The 18,569-nt window shown below is 37.8% G+C and overlaps 1 protein-coding gene across 2 annotated transcripts in view; it reads left to right on the top strand.

The window, feature by feature from the left end:
* The window catches only part of LRRK2 (leucine rich repeat kinase 2), a 76,686-nt gene that overhangs the window by 54,193 nt on the left and 3,924 nt on the right, over positions 1–18,569 (top strand). For both annotated transcript variants that reach the window (XM_054813956.1, XM_054813955.1), the window contains exons 35-50: positions 348–502; positions 1,497–1,643; positions 1,797–1,988; positions 2,749–2,895; positions 3,227–3,327; positions 3,514–3,704; positions 4,372–4,532; positions 5,345–5,515; positions 7,333–7,433; positions 8,100–8,294; positions 9,306–9,499; positions 9,793–9,865; positions 10,693–10,877; positions 12,305–12,457; positions 13,215–13,423; positions 16,667–16,741. In XM_054813956.1, coding sequence (XP_054669931.1) covers positions 348–502; positions 1,497–1,643; positions 1,797–1,988; positions 2,749–2,895; positions 3,227–3,327; positions 3,514–3,704; positions 4,372–4,532; positions 5,345–5,515; positions 7,333–7,433; positions 8,100–8,294; positions 9,306–9,499; positions 9,793–9,865; positions 10,693–10,877; positions 12,305–12,457; positions 13,215–13,423; positions 16,667–16,741 — 2,450 coding nt within the window. The remainder of the gene's footprint in view (positions 1–347; positions 503–1,496; positions 1,644–1,796; positions 1,989–2,748; positions 2,896–3,226; positions 3,328–3,513; positions 3,705–4,371; positions 4,533–5,344; positions 5,516–7,332; positions 7,434–8,099; positions 8,295–9,305; positions 9,500–9,792; positions 9,866–10,692; positions 10,878–12,304; positions 12,458–13,214; positions 13,424–16,666; positions 16,742–18,569) is intronic.

Here is an 18,569-nt window from a genome sequence, read left to right as displayed (position 1 = left end):
ATGCTTAATGAAGAGAGTGGTGCATGGTTGCATTGATTAGAGTTTCTACGTTCTTCAAGTCCTGGAAGATTTTACCTGAATGTCTTACCTGCCTTATATGTGTCTCAGGTTTTTCTCACGTTTACAATGACTAATGATTGTTAGTGAGGTTCTGTTGGGTTTAAATTACAGCAGAATTTCACTTTAGCACAAGCAAGCAGAATAAGCATATACACTGTCTGCTCCCTGATAATTTGAATCATTCATTCATTAATAAATAATACATTTTACATAATAAATAATGTATGTCATCAGTCAATTTGGATAAAGTACATCATTAAATACTGTCTAAATTTTTTTTCTTTCAGTTTGTCTGATCACAGACCTGTTATAGAGCTTCCTCACAGTGAAAATTCAGAAATTATCATCAGGCTTTATGAGATGCCGTACTTTCCTATGGGATTTTGGTCCAGGTTGATCAACAGGTTGCTTGAAATATCACCTTACATGCTGTCAGGAAGAGGTACAAATCTTTATCGTCAAAAGCAATAGTGTGCATGTTTGCTTTGAATGCCAACACCTGCACATTAAAGCCCTAATCCCCAATATTGTTTTGCTTTAGCTAATTTCTGGCCACTTCACAAATGTGAAATAAACAACAGTGGTCATTTTAGTAACTTCGAAATATCCAGATTGTGCCGGATCTTTACAGTGATGTGCAAAAGACAGTGAAGGTGTAAGCAGTCTATTTCTCTCCTTCACATGCTGGAGAGGGGGGAAGTCCTTCTATTTATACAATATTGCCATTCACGTTTACGAGGAATACAGGAAAGGAACCAAATTGCTTTTCTTCAGGTTCATCGATTCTCCCTTTATGAAAGTCTAAAAACTTTGCTTTTATCAGAAGAGGGGGTGTCTTTAATTTTTTTCTAATACTGTACTTTAGCATGAGATCTTTCTGCTGAACTTGGCAATTTCATTCATCTTTGGTTTTTTAATGTGTGATTTATGAATACTAGTGACAAGTAAAGTATGAAAAATATGCATTGCTAATGGTCTACAAATATGATTTATAACTGCTGCTCTCCTGGCATTCAATTTCCTCCTGAGCATAGGATTCCAGTCGCATCTTGCTATTTCATGTGTGTGCAATAGAGGGAAAATTTAAATCACTGACTTTTTTTCATATGTTGCCTAAGATATTCTGTATTGGAACCTGAATGTACCTCAGCATTTCTGTAATCTGTACATGCATCACCGGCTACATGACTTACTATCTTAATTAAATGTTTAGTTTGTGGATATGCCTTATAGAACTGAACACTAGTTGACGTATATTCAGCTTTTGTGGGGCTATTCTGTCTGCAAAGTTGCAGCCTTTATTCTGTTTGTTATTTGGGTAGGCATAAACCTACAATCATAATTAAATATTTAAAGTACCATTAATTATTCTGCATATTTTAAAATATTACATTCTTATTGGAGAACAGATTTTAACCTAATTTTGTATTTTCTAGAACGAGCTCTTCGTCCTAATAGAATGTATTGGAGACAAGGCATCTACTTGAACTGGTCTCCTGAAGCTTATTGTCTAGTGGAATCAGCAGTATTTGACAACAACCCAGACAGTTTTTTGAAAATCACATCACCTTCTTGCAGAAAAGGTTAATTATTCCTGAGCCTGATTTTTGCTCCGGTTTCATTGCAGCTTGGCATTTTGGTTTGTTGTGCTTTTGCCTTTGGAATGTAGAGTTTAGCTTTGTAATTACAAGTGTGGCAGATTGAGGCTGTAATTTCCCTCCTTTGGTTTTTTAAAGGGTGCATCCTTTTGGGGCAAGTTGTGGATCACATAGATTCTCTTATGGAAGAATGGTTTCCTGGTTTGCTGGATATAGATGTATGTGGTGAAGGGGAAACACTGTTGAAGAAATGGGCTCTGTACAGCTTTCAGGATGGTGAAGAACACCAAAAAATACTACTTGATGACTTACTTAAAAAAGCTGAAGAAGGTATATATATATATATATACACACACACACGTTTGTGCCATTTGAGGCATATAGAGGTATACCTGTATGTAGATAAATATTATACAACATCCCTTTTATAACATTTGGGTACTTCATGTTATTTAAAAATGTTTCATTTCTGTAAGACATAATTATGGTATGAGTCAAAAGTCTTTTTTTATGTAGGAGCCGTCAGTATAAGTGCAGAATATGGGACAGATCGCTGCTACTCTGTATATTCGTGTATACGTGGCAACAATGGAAAGAATCATTTTGCATGATACCGATAATGTGACTTCATTCATGGAATTGAATCCAGCACATAGTAAAGCTGATACTAGATCTTTTGGTTGGACCATGTACACCAGTAATTTAAAAAGCAATATTCATGATGACATTCTACATACTAAGAGAATTCTTCCTTTTTATAGACAGAAAAATAATCTGTTGGTTAGTTTGGTATTGTTACATAGCAACAGTTGCTATCATTTTTGATTGGTACATATACAGAACCTTGAAAATACTTAAACATGTAAGATACATTAAGTAGAATGGCAAACTTAATTAGTGTTCTGTTCCATATATATACATATGAATGTTTGTTTGTGTGTGTGCACGCTTATATATATATACACACACATGAGAATTAAATTTTAGGTACATTGAGCATATGTACTCAAAGAGATCCATGTACCTTTCAGTGCCTTTTGGATGATGACTACCCTTTTTTTTTTTTTTTGGTCTCATTTATTTTTCTTAGGTGACCTTTTGGTAAATCCAGATCAACCGAGACATACCATTCCAATAGCTCAGATTGCTCCTGATCTGATACTGGCTGATTTGCCAAGAAATATTATGTTGAACAACGATGATCTGGAATTTGACGAAGCTCCTGAATTTCTCTTGGGTAAGCATTATTTGGTAGGGGTTTTTTTTACAGAGCTTGTGTAAACAAATCTTTTGGAGTCAGTTCTGCAACATATGGAAAACATTTTAGAGAATTCTTTTCTGTAGAAATGTATTTTTTAAGGTATTCTATATGTCAAGTTATTGAGGTTTGATTTTCCATTAACTTGTACACTAGGACACTGGTTTTTATGTATTTAGATTACTGATCATGAAGCTTAACACAGTAGATGATCCACATGTTTCAGCTATTTTTTTTTTTTTTTTTTTTTTTGAGAAATGGTTGATATCCCTTTGGTTTTAATATTCTTTTCAATTTTATCTTTGAAAAGGTGATGGTGGGTTTGGATCTGTGTACCGTGCATCTTACGGTGGCGAAGAGGTTGCTGTAAAGATTTTCAATAAACATACTTCCCTCCGGCTCCTGAGACAAGTAAGAAATACTGCCTTTTTTTTTTTTTTTTGTTTTGTTTTGTAGTGCTGCTCTTGGAATACCAAACCTATTGAAGACCTTAAAAAGCTTCAGTAAAGTGCAAGACTCCAAAACATTTCTGAGTTTACTTCGAAGCTACAGAGGTTATGCTATTTGCAGTATTTAATCTGATTTTCCAATTTACAGGAGCTTGCAGTGCTTTGTCACCTCCATCACCCCAGTTTAGTGTCTCTGCTGGCTGCTGCAATCCGTCCCCGGATGCTGGTGATGGAATTAGCCCTTAAAGGATCTCTCGATCGTTTGCTTCAACAAGACAATGCAAGTTTAACTAGAACACTTCAGCACAGGATAGCTCTACATGTAGCTGATGGCTTAAGGTAAATGTGACTTCTACATTGCTGTAAAAACAGGATACAGCTGCAAGTAGGATATACCGCAAATGAAAAGCTTATATTTTCATATACCTCAAGCAGAGTATTCCTTGAGTCAGACAAATGCTTGTATTTTTATGATTGATTGGCTGATATATAACACAGATTTTTGTTACCTCTTTCTGCTAACTAGTGGTGCTCATGTACGTAGAGAAATAGTGAGAGCTCTGGGTAGAATTTCTATGTGGCTGTTGATTTCTTATTAAAATGTCAAAGGAATTAATTTAGTGCATTTTTAAAGTTCTGAAAGTCCATGAATGTCCTCGGGAGCTATTGAAGTGTGACTGTAAAACCACAAAACCTGCAAAGGAGCTCAGGAACCAATGAAGCTTAAACTTCTGAGATTCAGTTCTCAAACTGCCAATGACACTTCCAATAAGACTTGGTACTAAAATACCGCAATGTTTATGTGCCAGTATATACTATTTCAGAACAATTCTAAAGTCAATATCCGGTAAGACGATGTCATGTTGGTGACGTTTGACATTTTTTAACACATTTAACATTTGAAAGTATGATTTACTGTTGTGGGAATCCTGCATTCAGTGTGTGTGTGTACAGATGCATCCCTGAATTATGAATGCTTTCAATAAATACTTTTTTTGATTAACAGGTACCTGCATTCAGCAATGATCATCTACCGTGATTTAAAGCCTCACAATGTGTTGCTCTTTACCCTATATCCCAATTCAGCTGTTATTGCAAAAATAGCTGACTATGGCATTGCCCAGTATTGTTGCCGAATGGGAATAAAAACCTCCGAAGGCACGCCAGGTATGGAAAAATGCTTTGGTTTACAGTGCATTATGTCAAAAAATAGCTAATATGTTTTTTATTTAGTCTATAAGAAGTAACTCAAATCTATACTCTAGTCAAAATCACAAAATGTAGTCCTAATCGTATTACAAGTTATGATGCCAGATTTATACCTCTGGGCCTTTCTTCCTATTCATGTTTTAACCCGTTTTTGAAGAATCAATGAATATAGTCTTTAGAATCAAGGCGTTCTCTGTCAAAAGACAGCAAATTAAATTACATGTATTAATTATGGGGGTTTTCTGTCTTGTTTCAGCATGGTTATTGTGATATTGAAGTTATACCACTAAAATTATTTGTTGTTTTAATTTTCAGTAATGCATAGGTAGGTCTTAAATTTTTTTAAAGGAAATAAATACCAGCACTGTTCCCTGACTTTAGAGACTTTAGAGACTGAACAATTCAACAACATTGAAAAGTGCCTTTAGGTCTTGGAAACCGTGCATGAGGGTGTGACTTCAAGTGTTAAATGTTATGCCTTCACTAAAGACCGCAGACTTGCCCTTCATTTTCAATATTCATTGCTAAATGAATTATTTTATGTGTGATAGTGCAGGAGCTCTGTAACTGAGGTACTGACCCTTCCTTTCTACTGATCGTTGATATTTTTGGAGGTCTGCCGCATGCAAACTACTGCCAGCCCAGAAATAGTGCGCCATTTTTGGTTTACTTCCTGTGACATTTTCATCAATAAGTGTTTGCTCTTAAAAGGATAAAGATGGCTTCAGCTTGATATGAATCATAACTATTAATGAATGATTTATTTGCAGGATTTCGAGCACCAGAGGTTGCCAGAGGAAATGTTATTTACAATCAGCAAGCTGATGTTTATTCATTTGGCTTGCTGCTCTATGACATTTTAACAGGAGGAGGTAGAATAATGGAAGGCTTAAAGTTTCCAAATGAATTTGATGAATTAGCAATACAAGGAAAGTTACCAGGTATGCCTTTTTCTAAAATTTTTAACATGACAGCGGACCACTTGTCCTGCCTCCTCCAAAAATAACGCCTCTCATCTTTTATGTTGTATCTGACAGTGATCAGAGGAGGAGACTAAATAATAGCAGTTTTTAGAAGCTTCTCCTAATTTCACACAGTCTGGAAATAGTGAGAAATAGACATCTATTCAACTTCACGTTGGTTATAATTTCATTACCATTTCAAGGGGTCTAGCTGGTTTACTTTTTAAAGAAACAGAGGGTTTGTATACTTGGGACTTTATCCAGACCTAGCTAAAATGGATGTTGCTGAAGGTACCTTCTAATACCGTGTCTGGACTTGACCCTTACATATTACTGTGATAATGCATATCATGTACTAAGATAAACACAATTCCACTTCTGTTCTTTGATCATGATACATTATGTTAAAAAATCCACTGTAAAGAAGATGCATATCTTAAAAAACACATTGAAATCTTATTTTTTTTAAAAATAAGCCACCACTAAAGGTTTTAAATAGGAATTCCCTTTTAACTTATCCAGAATGTGAAGTCCCTGCCTAGCTACCTAACATTCTTCATATTCCATCTGCATTACAATATGTAATTGTTGGCTGCTGGAAGGAAGATTGAACAGGCTCTGATGCTGGACGTGATGTAGTCAGCTGGACAGTGTAACTCAGTATTTGGCAACTTCTGTGTAAACAGCTGTTGAAGTTTTATAGTACTACAAGCTTAATGTGTGGCCTTCCTATTTATTGCCCTGCAATAGTGGATATACTCATGAAACATTCTTTAAGATTGAAAAGTCACTCCATCTAGGAAAGGGCAGCAACTGTACTGTTTCATCTGGTATGGCTTCTCCATTAGGAGAGACAGAGTTCATACATTTTCTGCTCCTTAAGGAGAATAGTTCAATTCACAACTCAGGCGGTTTAAAGCCCCTCCCTAAAGACGCCATCCCAAGAACTGATGACTAAGTATCTCTTGAGTGCAGCTGTCGATTTGGCTGTTTTCTGTATTATAAGCCCTATGAAATAATCAGAGGTATTAGTTTCTGGAGATAGCACAGTTCCATCTGTGCACATACTCATCATTTATATATTTCCACCAAAAAAGGGGCTGGCTGAGCTCAGAGGTAAAGAGTGCCTATCATTTGCTGAACAGGGTATGTTCATTTGCAGGTATTTATCATTAATGTTACCTCTGTCTAATGCAGGACTGGAATATCTGCTGCAGATTATGATGAACTAAAAGGAAAAGCAGTACAGGCAGCATTATTCATGAGTAATTTGTTCTTAGAGAGATCAGCACCTGTATTCGTAAGATACATATTCAAAGCACTGAGTGGGAATTTAAACTTCCATATCTCATAAATACTATATGGATTTGTTTATCTAAATTGCTATACATTTTATTGGAAGTTCATCTGTATTCCATATACTCTGCCCAAACACAGAAGAATAAATGTGGATTAAAACGTTCACAGGAATTGAAAAGCCTGCAGACATGCCCTCAAATGGTCAACGTTAATCAAAACACAACTCGCACATATCTGTGATTCAGTGCCAGGTATAGGGACATTTTTAAAAAGTTAAAGCAAAATCCATTTCTGCTTTTAATGAGAAGGACTCTAGCTCTAGCATTTCATGCTCTAGCATTTAATGGCAGACGAGCAATTCCAAGCTGCTCATGCTGACATTTTACCTGAGTGTGATATTTCTTAGTGCAGCTCTGTAAGAAGTTAGATGAATTCTTAAAATGTTATTCAGAACTCTCATTTCTGAACTAAGGAAGTTATCTAATTTTACATTTTAGATCCTGTCAAAGAATATGGGTGTGCCCCCTGGCCTAAAGTTGAAAATTTAATTAAAAAGTGTTTGAAGGAAAACCCTCAGGAGCGACCAACATCTTCCCAGGTATTACTTAGTGTATTTATTTGTATTTTTGAGGTAGATAACACCATGAAGTTGTTGTGCTTTCTAAAAAAAGAGTGGGACATTTAAGTTAGTAAGAGGCACGAGTTTTTTCTGTTCTTCTTTTCTGGAACTGAAACAGCCGTGGAATATTGCCTGCTCTTGCCGTCCAGGATAAACTGTTCCATTCAAATCTACCAACCATTTATTCTAGCCTGCTGTTTTTCCCTGTGTTACTGTATGATGATTGTAACGAAACAGGATTCAGATTACCGCATGGTCTTTACCAGAGCTGTGCAAAAAGGACTTTGTTTTATAGTATCAGTGTGGTTATCCTACACTGTTCCACGCATGTGAGAGGAGGAACAGCGGTGTGGATCTGAAACCTGCTGTCTGTTATCACACATCACGTTGCTCTTTGAAATGGGTGAAATTTTCAAACATGCCTTTACCCCATTGACTTCCTGAAATTTTAACAGAAAAATAAGAGTCAACGTAAAATTGCTCAGTGCACAAAAATTGCTCATTGATAGCGGTAATACAAATGAGCAGACCTGCTGAGATACCATGTCCATATTCCATAAAACATTGTTACCCATTACTTGTTATTTATTTATCCCTTTACAAGCCATTGTTATTACCATGTGCATGCTGTTGCTTTCTTTGTAGGTTTATGAGATCTTGAATTCTGCAGAGCTTATCTGTTTGATGAGGTATGTTTCAATACCCAGCACATCCACAGCAGAGTGCATGGTAGCTGCCAATCAAAGCTGCAAGAAGGCAGGAGTCTGGATAGGCAATGGGAACACAGAGAAAGCACAGCTCTCATTTGTTAACCTAAATACAGATGGACATACATGTGAGGTACGTGGGAAAGTTGCCATTTATTCTATTTTTTTAGCACCCAGATGTATTTCCGAAGAATTAATTGCATTTTAACAGCAGGATGTTGCTTCTGAACAGCTAAGCTTTGAGAGAACAAAGATTGCTCATAAGTGAGTCGTCATTGTATCCATGAAATGAAGCAAAAACACAGTTGCTATTTCCTCTCTCCCTGCCATCCGGCCTGAACTTTCTCATAATACTGTCTTTCTGCTACTGGGTTTCTTTCTTATACTCAGATGGAAGCCATTTCTAGCACAGAGGCTAGAACAAAGAGTAATAGTTATACAACCCTTCGTATCTCTACCTCCCCTAACAATCCAGCTAGTCTCTTAATGATTCCTCTCTTCCCATGGATGCCACCTTCTTCTGCCACTTTGGGTGACACCCTCCAGCTCTTTTCATTTGCTTTTTGTGCATCTCAGACCTGTGCCATCAGAAAAGGGAAAAGGTTTTACCCAGGCTCAATATGCTGTGATGAACATGTGTGCCAGAACTGAGAGTGACTCATCATCAAAGTTGTTTAAGTTACATTTCCATCTGCCATCTGTTGACTGTGATATATTTTAATTGGTAGCTTTGGTATAAATTATATGACTTATTTTTCTAAAATTAACATGAGAAAAAGAAGTATCAGACCAATAGTTACATTGTTAGGAATTAAACTGAACATATACTGCAGTGTAGTTCCATTTGCTTAATACTCTGATGGCTTTGGGACCTTCATTAGAATAGAGAGAGAGAATATTTTTTTCAGCATAGAGATTTTCCTGGGTACTGTTTGAGGGGTCCTTCCCAGCAGTTTGAAGATAGATGGCACAGCTGAAGATATATTCTGCTAATAGGGAATTAGATTTCTTAATGGGGAGGTTAGGCCTTAGGTCTGTCCAGGGTCTGAGAAGATTGTACTTTATTTTTATTACCAACAATTTACTAGCATCTACCCTTACTGAAATCATAACCAGGTTTGTCTTTCTTTTTTTTCTGACTCAGGATATTGCAGATAGTAAAATTTTAAGTTTGGCTTTAGTGACCCTTCCTACTGAGAAAGAAAACTGGATTGTAGCAGGAACCCAGTCTGGTTCTCTGTGGGCACTTAACACAGAAGATGAAGCAAGAAGGCATCGTTTGCAGAAAATGTCAGATTCCATCACTTGTTTATACTGCAATTCTCTTTCAAAACAAAGGTATAAATTAATTTTAAATATTTGGGGTTACATTTGGAAAATGTGACTAAACAGAGATGATCAGAAAATGACATCTGTACATTCATGCAGTTTTGTTCAGACAACTGTTTATTTTGCCTGTATTTTCACTTTAATTTTGCACCCAGTGTAACTGGAGACTACATTCCTGACCGTAGGTGGTTGTATTTGCTTTTAGCGTTCAGTGAAACTCTTGAAATACCAGAGGCTACTCATTTAAATTTTTCTTACCTGATTAAGGCATTTCTAGAATTCATTATTTTATTTTATTTCAGCAAACAGAAGAATTTCTTCTTGGCAGGCACAGCTGATGGCAGACTGGCAGTTTTTGAAGACAGAGCAGTAAAGGTAGGCTTGTTCTTTGCTGTCTGTTCTACAAAATATTATCAATAATATGTAAAGCAGCTACCAATAGTAGCTTTATTTAATGCAGCTTATTTTTTAATTGCTTCTCTAAAACTAAAAATAATTTTCTACTGCAGTCTTAGAGAAACTGCATGTTTTACAATATCTGTTTTAACCAACAGAGTTAAGAGGGGGAAATTATTTCTTATTATAGGACTTTGAAAGGCCTGGCAAACTGACTAGAGAGTGACATTAATGGTTGCTATTAAGAATATTCTAATGGTTTCAATCTCCTTTATTTATTGCTGTTCTAGCTCCTTTTTCTTTTCATTCACACTAAATTTTGATAGAATAGATATCTTCAAAAAGACAATATTGTTTAGATTGTAGGTCAGAGTTCTGCTCACAGAACAGATAAAGAAATGCTGGGACCTGTTTATAGCAGCTGGTTCCTGAGAGTTAGCTCCTGACCATAGGCAGCTTAGAGCAGTTATGGAGTTGCAATGCATCGCAGAACTAGAATGTAGTCCAGTGTGGGATTTCTCCAAGGTATGGATGTGACTTTCCAACCAGCTCTTGAACTGCACCAGGGGTTGCAGAAATATCAGTCCCAGCTCTGTCCTGTTTTCTCTCACACAGACTGTGTCTGTGGGACACCTACGATGAGACTATGGTGCTTTTCAGTCTCTAACATTTGGGAAAGATGCCATAATGGTTTAGAAAATCTGGCTGTGTAAATTTAATTCAGCAGGCTGTGTGGCCTTGTTTTAACAGTTTCTGAGTGTCTGTATATTCCTTGTTTCTAATGGAGAGTATATTCTTTTTTGCAGTGTAAGGGTGCCACACCTTTGAAGATACTAACTATAGGAAATGTTAGCACACCACTGATGTGCTTAAACGAATCCTCATACTTACCTGAAAAAAATATAATCTGGGGAAGCTGTGGAACAAAGATCATTGCCTTAACTAATGATTTCTCTGTTCAAAAGCTCATTGAAACCAAGACAAGTCAACTGTAAGTTTTTTTAATGAGTGATATTACTTGGCTCTTTTGTTGGTTTCCTTAAAGATTTCTGGCAGTACTTTGATGTCATGTCTTGTTCTAGAGCTCGTTCTTTGAGTTCTCTTGTTTACATTCTTTTCCTTCCATAATACAGATGGAATACAATGTGCATTAAATAAGACCAGTGAGTAGTGTTTAAAGTATTCAGTGCTGCTTTTAAGCAAGGGATACGCATTTTTACTACATAGATTTATGAAGTCAATATCTCTTCAGAAAATGTATAAATGCACCTGATCGGTTTTTCTCCCCCAGTTGCATTTGTCCAGGCCCTGGTTACTTTACTTAGAATTATACACACATACTTAGCGTAGTATTTGTCCTTACATGTTTGTCAGCATGATATGTGTGCATATCTTTGCCCTGTATAGTTAAATCATGTGTGATTGCTGACTTCTCATTATTTAGAAATTAGAGACTGAAGTTTTTGGAGTGTTTGATACAGTTCTCACATGGGCAAATCCTGCTCTGAAGTTGAGGGGAGTTTTTCCTGAGCAGAGAAAACCGTGTTTGATTTTACGTTAGTAGAGATCATTAATCTGGGAATAATTGTTTTGCTTTAGAAAATAATGTGTTAATATAAAGCAAGAAACTAAATCATCAGTAAAATGCAGTTCAAGATGCAAATATGCAAGATGCAAAATATGTCACAGGAATAATTTGAGCTTTGTAGAGGCAAAACTGTATATGGTTTTGAAAATAAAGCTGTCAAAAACAAGTAGCATTAGGGAAAGTATCAGTGTTACTGAATGTCTGCTATCAGGGGCCTATGATTTTGAGCTGTTCTTCAAGGTGAATTGAAGAGTCAGTGAAATAAGCTAATGCTGTTAAACTGCAGAGCCAATAATATTTTGATACGTGCAGACACAGATCTGGCATGAGAGACAAATTCATACATAGAGGAAAACAGTCAAAAGGGCTGTCAGCTGAAGTGAAACAAGAGCAGAGCAAGGTGAACTAAATCCCACTGCTGATTTTTAGGCTTTGTCATCTTTGTGTTGAGTGACCCCTTTTGGTCTTGTGGGCCCTGTAAGAACTATCCAGTGTCTCCAAACACTGAAAGAGTGGCAGGAGAAAGGTAGAGTTTGCGCTGCTGTGATGTGAGCATATGTGGTTTGAGCAGATAGATAGGAAAGGTTTATTAATAGGTTTTGGGCATTAATGCACCTCCAGGGATATTGTCAGCATAACTCGATTACTGTGAGAATTTATGTCAAACTGTAGGAAGATGATAGCAAACCCTTTCAGTTGTATCGTAGTCCCAGTTTGGTTTTAAGGCTTAATGATTCTGTAAGAGTTAGAGGGAAGCTACCACTTGTAATAGTCAAGGTTTTCTACTAGATATTTTCTGTGTATCTAACTGGAGTTCTTCTCTCTTCTAGGTTCTGTCATAATGCTTACAGTGATGCAAATATTATTTCATTAGCAATAGACAAATCTATCTACTTGGCAAAGAAAAACAGCCATTTTGTGGAAATCTGGGACAAGAAGACAGAAAAACTTTCAGAACTAATTGACTGTGCACATTTTCTTAAGTAAGTGTTTTATTTCAGATTGATGCATAGAAAGCTGAATATCAGATTGCCTTCTCTAGCATAGTGCCTTAACCTCCTGGAGGTAAGGGATTTGCCCAGTTCTTTGGGCAAATGTGCAATTCCTTTCCTCTCTTTTGGCCCAGAACTTCAGAATATCCCATGCAAAATGTCAATTTTTTAAGACCCTTATTATATTTCACAATTTGTCTATGATGACAAGAAGATTCATTTAATTCTGCTCAAGAAAGAAGAAAGTCTTTTGCTGTCCTTCAGGTACTAATGCTGTTGCATCCAGTTACTTCCTGCATCTCCTGAATAAGAATGTCTTCTCTCTCCAGTGCACAGATTCAGTAGGGGATCAGAGTTTTATTAACAGTGGCAATGATTTCCATTTGCATTTAAATCATTGCTCTCCCTTAATGTGCCATGTCCATTTGATTTTCATGGTGAGATTAGGAGCAGCTCTAGGTGTGCTCCTCCCACTTGGCAGTGGCATTATTCTTCTGCAGACTGGGAGAGCACAGAGAAGGATACCTGCCTCCTATTTAAAGGTCTTTTGAAGCAGCCCAGCTGGGCCTTAGAAGTCCAGTAGTTTTCATCCCAGTTTGTTTCAAGTCATTCAACTGATTAGCATGAGATTTTTTGCAGCTTCTCTTGATGAATGATTGTTTAAAAGGCTGGTATTGAGAGAGTCATTTTAGCAGTTGTGGAATAGTGTGCCATGAGATTTTAATACAAATTCTCTCCATACATGTAGGGACAAAGAGGAAAAATTAAATAAGGAATCAAAACATAAACTGGCTTATTCTGGAAGAGTGAAGACAATTTGCCTGCAGAAAAATACTGCGTTGTGGATAGGGACAGGAGGAGGGCATATCTTGCTGCTTGATTTATCAACACGTCGTCCTGTACGAGTTATAGACAACTTTTGTGACTCTGTTAGAGTCATGATAACAGCTCAGCTAGGTAAGTAAAACCATCAAATGACGACTGCTTTGGAATCAGTGCCAGGTTTAGGATTGCTGTCTCCTGTTTGGCATGCTGTTCCAGGAACAGATTAGCATTTTCCACATTTTGTTCATTCATTCTATTCCACTGCTGTCATCTTCAGTCAATGACAGACACTCCGGTGTTAACTGAACACGAGGAGGCTGTCATACCTGTGCCCACATCAAACAACAACTCTTCCCTGGCTTGTCACGGATCAGTGCGTGAACACAGCCCACCTTCGCTGCGTCCTTGTGCCATGCGTCAGCACAGCCCTCGCTGTCTTCTGTCCGATAGACTTGGTCTTGATCTGTGTGTGCCTGTGTTCTTTCTCCATCTTAAGTTTTACACTTCTGGCTTCTCTCTGTGGAGCTTGTTAGGTTTTAATAATTTTTCCTTCATTGCTTATTGCCTGGTTTTCTTCTCCCATCCGTATTCAGGAATGGTTCTTTTAGGTTTGGGTCGCAAGCAGATCACAGCAAAGCTGGGAAAGCGCTACACACTTGGACTCAGGGTGCAGACTTGTACAATATGTGCTGTTCCTGTCACCAGGGCCAGTTGTTTCAAGCTGCTGTGGCAGACAGTAGTTGTGGGTCTTCAGTGGTAATTACAAGCAGCCAGAGAAGTGTAGTTAGTTGAGTATGAGGCATTTCTTGGCTGTTGTAACTTCCTTCACCTGTACACGTTCCTGCATCTCTCCCAAAAGTAATAACGGCCATACCAGCTCGAGAGTTCATTGTACTGCAGTGGTGGGTATGCTTAAAATACGCATTACTTCAAAAAGTACTCTGTGATGCAACTTCTGGATTCCCATTGCCTTCCACTGTATTTTGAAAAAAACTTTGGAGTTCCCTTGTCAGTGTGATTTAAAGTGTGTTTGCTGTCAAAAAAAGACTCTGAAGCTGTTTTTGCGTACTCAGAAGCGCACTGTAATCCTGCTACTAAACATCATAGTTGCAGGCTGTGGATGTTTTCCCATTACCATCAGGAACTTAATTTGAGGGCTGGTTTTTTCTTTCTGGCACCAGAAGTATCCGTAGACTACAGTTATAGTGCTTATAGTGCTGATGGTGTTGTACGAGTCAAAATACTCCATCTTCCTCTGACTTGCCTTTGCCTGAGACAGCAGGTTTGTAGAGTCTGTGCAGTCCTCAGCTGTTAAGAGTGCCAGCTATAGTGTCCAGATTCACTAGCTCAGCATTTTCAGTCCTTCTCGTCCTGATAGCTACAATATTAGTACTGTAAAGGTATTATTTTTTTTTAGCATTTCATAAAGAATGCTTACTATGAAAACAAAATTTCTGCCTCACTTATTATTGTCATTGATAGGGAAAGTATATTGTATATAATAATACAGCGTGGTTTAAAAAGCCTTGAGTCTCCTATTCTTTGTCTCTAGTCACCTCAACATTTTTAATCAAAATTTTATATATAGAAAAGTTAATACTTCAGGAGAGAGAGTTTAGCTATGTTTGCACAAATCTCAGGAATGGCAGGTAAGATTGATACACGCGGTTTGATGTGTACCTTTTTCTTTTGATCATTTTTTCCCAGCAATTATTTATAAGGGTTGGGTTTTTTCCTAAATTCAAAGACTTTTCTTTTACTGGGATATTCACAGAATCAGTGAAAATGGCACTGAGGTTGCTGAGCAATTCTTCAATAGCAACGCATTGCTTGTGTGAAATGGGAGAAGATAGAGGGAAATATCTTTGTATTAAAGTTTCCTTTAAGATTAAAATACATGTCAATCAGATGTAAATATTTCAGGGAAAAGAGATTGCCAGACTTTGAGACATCAATTTTATTAAGTTCATCTATGAATATGGAAATATAAGGTCTTTTTCTAATTCTGTCATCTAACACATTGACATATAATAGACATGAGACTTACAGAGAATGATTTGTATGTAAATCTGTAGTTCATTTTACAAGTGAAAATTTAGACTTCTCTATAGTAAGAAAGGACCCTAGTCTGAATAAGAAAGTTCCAATCACTTTTGTAAGGAGTATGGATGGGACTGGTTGCAGAAAAAATTCAAGTGATGGAAAATCTTGAGCATGGAAGATGTGTATGATTCCCACCAGCCCTCATCTACCATAAGCAGATTTACATCACTATCAAAGGAGAATATACTGCAGGTCTCCACAGGGCAGGAAAAATCTCTCTCTGCCTTGCAGAGGTCCTGAGGGACACACTAGAAACGTTTGCTGATTCAGAAGGAACGTGTTGGGGGGGGGACGGGACACTGAGGTGTGGTCACACAAAACTTCCAAGACTGTGGCTTTCACAGTAATCCATACTCCAGTCTATTTATACCCCAGAAACTGACCCCCTCCTCATCTTCTCCCTGGGGGACTCTGTAAGACTTCATGTATGAAGAGGTGTGGGGAGGTGTGGGGCGCAGTGCTGCAGCTGGAGTGTCTGCACACGGAGGACTGGTCCTTCCCTGGTACGTAGGCTGGGTCCTGTATTTCTCTAGTAGAGTTCAGCCAAGGGCTCACTGCCGTCCTTGTGCTGCCAGCAGGACAGGGAGCTGCTGTGGCAGGAGAACACCTAACAGCTTCCATCTGTCTTGCAGGACATCTCTAAACATGTCTTGTTGGGAATAAGCGAGAAGATACTGAAACACCAGCACATTCAACTTAGCCCTCTGTGATCCAACCACTCCTGTCTTCCTAGTCTGTTTTTTGCGTTATTCAGCAGGCACCTTCCTATGATCCATCCCTTACTTCTACGTCCCTGCTAACTCCCCTTTCCTACCTAAGTGCCATCATTAGTTCACAACACAATTAATTTGTATCATATTTGGTTGATTTGTTTTTTTCATAACCAAACTGATTACTGGCACTTTCTGTTTCTGCTGTGCACTGGGACTTCATTTGCAGCCTATCCCTTCGCTGTGACATCTCTTTCCTCTGTGACTTTACTACCTCTGCTTGTGGCAAATAATGGGGTGCTTTGTTCTTGGCCTTGTTCGACAGGCTGGCCAGCTGATGCAGTGCTTATGCCTTTGAACCCTGATAAACCTCTACATTAAATGGAGACATGAGCTATATTGTTTTCGTGTCTGGGTTTTTCATGGTTAATGATTTTGAATAAAGGGTCCAGTCGACTGAATTCTGCTTTCTGTCCTCTTAGTGGTATGATGTCATCTACTCCTTCTGTCCTTAAAGTACAAAGTTTCCATTAAAATTTGACGTTTTATTTCTTTGAAAAAGGGACTCTCAAGAATGCAGTCCTGGTTTTGGGATATTGTTATAAAGGTGACACCGAAGACAACAAATATCACAAAGGTACCTGAACTGTGTTTTATTAATTCGTATTATTAGTGGAGTAGACACTATTATGCTTGACCGCCCACTGAGAGTGGAAAGTTGATGATCATCATTTAATATAATTTTATTGAAACACCATTATTAGGTTTTGTTGTCTTTTGCATTTCTGGGCTCCATACAAACTAACAGTAACTTCCAAAAATGCATTGGAGGAAGGTACTACTTGAAATATGCAATATAATTTGCTGGAAAATTGTATTTGGACAGTAAATGTCATTGTCTAATTGGAGAATGTATCAAATGGATTTCCAGAGGGGTCTGTGCTAGGCCAGGAATCCTCAGTGTTTTCATGAATGATGTGGATGAAGGAATAGTGAATGTGCTTTTCAGATTTGCAGACAAGTCTCGTCTAAGACAAAGCCACAAGCACACTGGAGGGCAGGATTAGAATTCAAAATGACCTCGACAAATAGAACAAATGGTCTGGAAGGAAACAGAATACAATTCAGTAAGGACAAATGCAAGATCTTTTACTTAATTAGGAGCGATCCGTTGTACCAACATGAGGAAATGATCAGCTTAAACAGCAGTGCTGCAGAAAAAGGGTTATAATTGATCGCGGGCTGAACACGAGTCAGCCATGTCACGTTGCCACAGAAGAGGCGAACACCATTCTCACACCAATCGAAAAGTGGTCTCTGTAAGACATGAGCTAATTCTTGTGCTCTGCTGGGTGCTGATATGGCCTCTGATGGAGCAGCATATCCATGTGGGACATTGCTGAATGATCTGGACTATCGGGAATCAGTATTCCTTACTGAATTGTATTCTGTTTCCTTCCAGACCATTTGTTCTATTTGTTGAGGTCATTTTGAATTCTAATCCTATTGGGAATAGTCCAGAGGAGAAAAATGCAACCTGTGATGAAATGCTGCAGCAATTTAAATTGGTTAATATAAATAAAGCTTAGAGAGCACATGATAATAAGCTTCAAATATGTAAATAAAGAGGAAGGGAATAAAGACTTCTACACATTCCCTGTGAGTAGGATAAGGACTAACCAGTTTCTGCTGCAGCAAGGGAGATTTAGGTCAGACCTCAGGAAAAGCTTCCTGACAATTTAGTGAAGTGCTGGAATAGGAAGATAGAAAATCTCCATATTTGTTTTTTTCTAAGAACAGTTACAGTTGCTGCTGTGATCAACACCCTTCTTCACCTTTATCTCATCCCTGTTTCAGTGACTCCTAAAAATGTGGCAATGCCAGTATAAAGTTAAGGGTGACAAGTGTAGATGAGCTCACTGTTTGGAGTAAAATAAGAATCAAACTTACAGCAGTGGTTTTTATATTCTGATATTCCCTGATTATTACCATAAGAACACCTATTGTCTTTTTAGCCTTTTTATTGTATTTAAGAGTGCCACTAATTGTACAGAGAGGAATCAGAGACTCCCAGAAACCTTGGGGGCTTAGTTTGAGCCCCTGCTCATGCAAGTATTCTCAATTATCCTTATGCCACTAAAAGCAATGTGACTTAGCAATAAAGCTTAGCTAAAGCTAAAGCAATAAAGCGTTGCTTGCATGAAGGGAGATTGAAGAAATGACCTTTTCCCAGTATAGTCACTACCTTATGAAATCTGTATTCATTTTTAGTTTACAGTGAAGTTTTGAGTCTTGTAAGCATTTAGGGTATATCTGCTCAGGAAAATAGAGATGAAATTTTATGTAGGCGCCTCAGTACTAAGCATTAGCTGTAGCTCAGACCTTATGGCCCACAGGTACCAGGAATGGTTTTTCAAGTGCTTTTAAATGGTATACTCTACTCTTAAGTTTAGGAACTGGAATCC

This window comes from Grus americana, chromosome 1 (assembly GCF_028858705.1).
Source record: "Grus americana isolate bGruAme1 chromosome 1, bGruAme1.mat, whole genome shotgun sequence".
Classification (NCBI taxonomy): Eukaryota; Metazoa; Chordata; class Aves; order Gruiformes; family Gruidae; genus Grus; species Grus americana.
The sequence above is the reverse complement of the archived record's forward strand: the minus strand, read 5'-3'. Positions and strand labels throughout refer to the sequence as shown.